The sequence below is a fragment of the Phasianus colchicus genome, chromosome 6, assembly GCF_987193195.1.
Source record: "Phasianus colchicus chromosome 6, bPhaCol1.hap1.1, whole genome shotgun sequence".
In the NCBI taxonomy this organism is placed as follows: Eukaryota; Metazoa; Chordata; class Aves; order Galliformes; family Phasianidae; genus Phasianus; species Phasianus colchicus.
The window spans coordinates 18401020-18406106 of NC_143441.1; the positions used below are offsets into that span (position 1 = coordinate 18401020).

At 50.3% G+C, this 5087-nt stretch overlaps 1 protein-coding gene across 1 annotated transcript; it reads right to left on the minus strand.

Moving 5' to 3' along the window:
• Positions 1-235: 235 nt before the first annotated feature.
• Positions 236-3865, minus strand: LOC149917473 (uncharacterized). Its single transcript, XM_090142585.1, has one exon. It carries the CDS (start codon positions 3577-3579, stop codon positions 568-570), a length of 3012 nt encoding a protein of 1003 aa, XP_089998711.1. The 5' UTR covers positions 3580-3865; the 3' UTR covers positions 236-567.
• Between the last annotated feature and the right edge of the window lie 1222 nt (positions 3866-5087).

The following is a 5087-nucleotide window of genomic DNA, read 5'->3' on the forward strand; positions in this document are numbered from 1 at the left end:
GCAAACAAACAAACAAACAAAAAAACCTAATGTGTGCAGAGTGGGAACAAAAACAGTCTCTTCTGTCTTCAGAATACAATAAAGAGCTGAGTAAGAATTTTTGTGATTGGGTTGTTTACAACCACTTTTTAAACCACTAAGGCTCATTATCTCTGATTAGGTTAAACATTTTTTGAGCAGTCATTTAGCTGCCATTCATGCTTTAATCCTTCCTTTTATAAAACCTGTTGTAGTAGTCTCTCATTGTTCGTCCTCTGCCGACCGAGGGCGCCACTTGCCAGCGAAACCGACCCCAACCGGGCCGGGGCCAAATGCTCACACAGACCCCAGAGTGCGTGAGGCAAAATGGCCTTTATTAAAATGTGGTAGGCACTTAAATATTCTTGTCCCGCTTTGTCCACACCCCTTGCTTACCTGCTGTCCTATTGTGGGGCAGCGTTTGGCAAGCCCTGAGCATAGGAAACCTGACCCCGTCACATACCGTTTCCTCGCCACGCCTACTACATTTCCCCCTCCCTATGCTCAGGAATATCCCGTAACAGCGCGATCGCAACGCGAGTACATCTCTCACAACTGTTCCTTCGTTTTGTGATACAGAATCCGTTGGTCCATAACTTGCCACATGATCCTTGTGAGGCAATTCTGGAAACACATGATTATGCACGGCAAAATGGCCGCAATACAAATTATTGCGAGCAATACTAGCGCAACTACCTTAATAATTTTCGCAACCCATCCTCCAAAGTTGCCAAACACACTTCTCAGCCAGTCCCCGATGGGGTCGTCCTCCACTTGGATCTTCTCCGTATGGTCTCGCAGGGCTTTCAGCGCTTTATGGATGGATACACTGTGGTCGCTAAGATTGAAGCAACACATTCCTTCTAGGTCTTCACATCCATGCCCCTGTGCCAGGAGCAAGAAGTCGATGGCTGCTCTGTTTTGCAGCACCGCATGCCGAATGCTGTTTGTGTCTTCTAGCATCGCATTCAATATTAATGTTGTTAAATTCGCCTGCTTAGCTGACCAACATGCTAGGCGTTCTATCTGAGCCAAGCTCTGTGCTGCAGCAACCCCAGGGGCGAAAAATGATGCGAATATCCGTGCTGTGGCACTCCATAACTCTACCTCATCGTTACAATTCTCCGGGAGAGGGCTCGAACGCTTTCGGCGACGATGGTGACCCGTGATGCTCGGGCCATACTGCATCCATGTCGTGAAATTCGGAGACAGTAATGTCAGTTCCCCTAGGTAACAGGGTCCTCCTAAGGCATTGTGCGGGATGCCCTGCCAGGCTCTATCCCCACAGATCAAGAAGATTCCAGGGGGCAACGCCTTAGCCGTTTTGTTATTCCATAGCACCTCGTTGACCCCCCGTTTGAAAGTGAACCCATACCCATAAAAGTCCCAAACTGCCGTACAATTAAATGGGGATCTACCGCTAGATTTAGAAAGGACCCCACCCTTTGACAAGCAGGTTGTATTGCGCCCTGTGAAGACCCGTGTTTCATTTTTGGTATACCCGCAATAACCCGAAGTAATGGAGAAAGCCTCCGTGTTCACAGGACTGACCACAGTCCAAGAGGTCTCGTTGTATGGCTTCAGCCGCGGATCTGTGCCTGCCCACCGGGCAATTAAGGCCTGCAGTTGTATCCGAGCAGACACACCCCGCAGGTAATCTCGCCCCAACAGGGTTCCCGGTACCTGCGCTACCAGCGGGGTCAGCAGGACGGGCTTCTCCAGGGAACCGTCTCTGTTGACCACGATTATCTCGATCTGCTTGGCTGACCTCCGCGTTGGAGCAGTTCCCCCCACTCCCGCTATAGTTTGAGTGGCCCCCATTGGCCACGTGGGCGGCCAGTCGGACTCCGCAAAAACCGTCACATCCGCTCCTGAGTCCACCAGGGCGGTAAGGAAAATAGATCGCGGCCCTGGGGAGCCAGCGGGAAGCTCCGTAATTGCGGCTGTAATCTTCACCAAGGGGCGCTCCCCGCAGCTCAACGATAGCGCAGCTAGTGGCAGGCCTAGATCCAAAGCCCGCCTTTCCTGAGAATCCCGTGAATCGTAAGAGGGACCCTCATCCCCCCTACCTCGAGATCGCAGCCCACGAGCTCTACATTGCGGTGCAGTGTGACCTCTCCTCCCGCACATTTGGCACACTATACCCCCGTTGCTCTTACACTGTGCCTTGAAATGACCTAATTGACCGCACCTGAAGCATGGCCCAGGCGGGCGATCTGGACTCTGCCGCCCGGCAACCCCATGCGCTAGCATCACCTCAGCTACCGCTGCAGCAACCTCGCTTGCCACTGATGATTGAGACTTTTGCTTGTCCATCACATACTTAAGGACCTCACCGGGGGTGTGGAACCTGTCTGGCGCCGCCCGTAATAGAGCCCGTACGTCCGAGCTCGACTTTTGATAGAGGCAATCCAGGATCACGGGGCCGTGCACTGCCCTAGGCAGCTCCGATCCCTCCACTGCCTTGATCAACCTATCTGCAAAATCCTGGAAGGATTCAGTGGGACCTTGTGCAATCTCCGTCCACGGAGTAGACGGCTCAGCATTTCTTGCGAGCCTTCTGAACGCCTCAAGGGCAGCGTCTGTAGTGGCTATTAGTTCCCCGGGCCTCAGCTCCGTAAGCTGGGCATGTGCGGTGATCATACCCGGCGTACTACCCGTCAATCTCTGCAGGTTAGACGCGTGAAGCGGATTCCCCTGATCGTTCTGGGCTGTAACCAGCATTTGTCTAAGTCTAGCCTGCCATTCCTCCTTCCAAAGCGTATACTGCACCGGTTTCAAAATCATGCGCATCAGATTCTCAATATCGTATGGTAACAGGGGTCCCGGCAATATTAATGTCTCCAAGGCGTTCATTGTCAGGGGGGACTTCAATCCTTTCTTTTCAACTGCCTCAAGCACCCTCGCTATCGCTTTCGGGTCCAGCGGGACCCAGATCGGGTTATCATCATCGGAAATCACTACCGGAAATGCCTCCGGGTTCACAAGGCCCCGGTCTTGTGCCTCCTCCTTTACTTTAGCCCAATCAGTCAGCAGACGCCCGTCCCTCCCCCCTTTGGGACGAAGCCCCGCCCTTGCCTTTTCTTCCTCCAAAGAAGGATATAACGACCGCGGAGGGTAGGGCGGGGGCGGAGCGGGCGGAGCGGTTGGTAGACATGCGGTCGGGAGTTCCTCTTCCCCGCCCTTCGCCGCGGCGACCGTCGCCATCTTGTCCGCCACGCTTTGGTCGTCAGTACTGCAAGGTAGCAAAGACCCGCCCCCCGGAGCCCTTTCCACCCCTTTTTCCACCTTAAGCTTACCCTCCTCTTTAGCCGCCTTAAGGGCTCCAAGTATCAAGCCCCAGGTTTTAAGTTCAGCAGCCTTTTGGTTATTCATGGCGCGTTGGCATAAAGCCGAGGTGAGCGAATCCCACCTACCCGAATCCAGCACTTGCTGAGGGGAGTCCAGCTCCCCTCCCTTTTTTAAAACCGAAAGCACCGCGGCTACCTCCTTCTTTGAAGGGGTATTTTTGCCGCAGTAGTCCTTACAAAACTGCAAAAGTACCTTAATAATCTGTTCCATGGTTACACACGCGACCTGCCGCCACTTCACAGGCTCTTCTCCGCGATGTGTCTTCCGTGAGCGACCTGCCGCCACTCCGCAGGCTCTTCTCCGCTTCACGGGCACGCCGGGTGGTTAACCCTCGATAGGCAGATCACATCGGGGTCACCACTTGTTGTAGTAGTCTCTCATTGTTCGTCCTCTGCCGACCGAGGGCGCCACTTGCCAGCGAAACCGACCCCAACCGGGCCGGGGCCAAATGCTCACACAGACCCCAGAGTGCGTGAGGCAAAATGGCCTTTATTAAAATGTGGTAGGCACTTAAATATTCTTGTCCCGCTTTGTCCACACCCCTTGCTTACCTGCTGTCCTATTGTGGGGCAGCGTTTGGCAAGCCCTGAGCATAGGAAACCTGACCCCGTCACATACCGTTTCCTCGCCACGCCTACTACAAAAACCAATGAAATTTATTTTAGGAGGAATTCTGTAATAATTCTGAAGTTATATTATTGATGAAGTTTACACTTTAAATTGGTATATATTTCAAATATACCTAGCTATAAACTGCTTTTGAATATTTAAAATGAAGAGACATAGGGTTTGCTATCCAGAAGTCTTCTATTCAGCCTTGTTAAAACTTACAGGGAAGTGCTCTTTATCTCTCAGTAATGCCTTCTGTCTAGTTCCAGGTATCCACATGGCAACCTACAATTCTTAGTGAGGAGGAGAGGCAAATTAAATATTTTAAGTGAAAAGATAAATCTCTGGAACATCCTTGGTGAGGAATGTACAGGACTGTAAGGAAGATGTATCTGGAGAGATAGGGACATATATGCAGTTCGTAGAAGACTGAGAAGGATTTTCAGTGAATGCTGCAGTGTTTATGATGGCATTTAAATATCTTTACTTTGACATGTTCATACCTGGAAGAGCTCTGCAGAGTTCAGACAGCAGTGTCAGCTGTAATTCTTCGCACCCCAATGCTTTCTATCAGAGTTCAGCATCCTTATCCTCTCAATTTATCCATTCTGTTGAAGTTCCTCTGAATAGCAGCCCTACTTCTTGGCTCATAATCTGCTTCCTCTGTTTGGTAACATCCACGGACTCACAGACAGTTTACCTGCACTATAGTGCAAGTGATTCATAAAGGAGCATTGGCCCTAGCACTTAATATTAAGAGCCATTAATTTGACTAGTTGGACTTTCTCCTTTTGATCACTACTGCTTGAGCTCAGCAGTCCAAACTATTATCTGGTTACATAACTGTTTAAACATCCAGCCCTTATCTCACCAGTTGGCTAAAATGATACTGTGAAAGATAATATGAAAGACCTGGCTGCAGGGAGAACATAACATTTGTGGTTAACATCAATGCACTTCATCTTCTGCTTTAGATATATTGTCAAAATGTAGAGTTCTTTGTAATTGTTCACCATTCATGTAACCCAGATCTTCAAACATTACCTCCCCGCTGTATAGAAACCTTTTTAGCCTTCAGTCATTTTCAATATTACAGGCTGTACTACTCT

Excerpts from the sequence above, each read along its gene's own strand:
- LOC149917473 (XM_090142585.1), bottom strand. The coding sequence starts at position 3,579 with ATGGAACAGATTATTAAGGTACTTTTGCAGTTTTGTAAGGACTACTGC.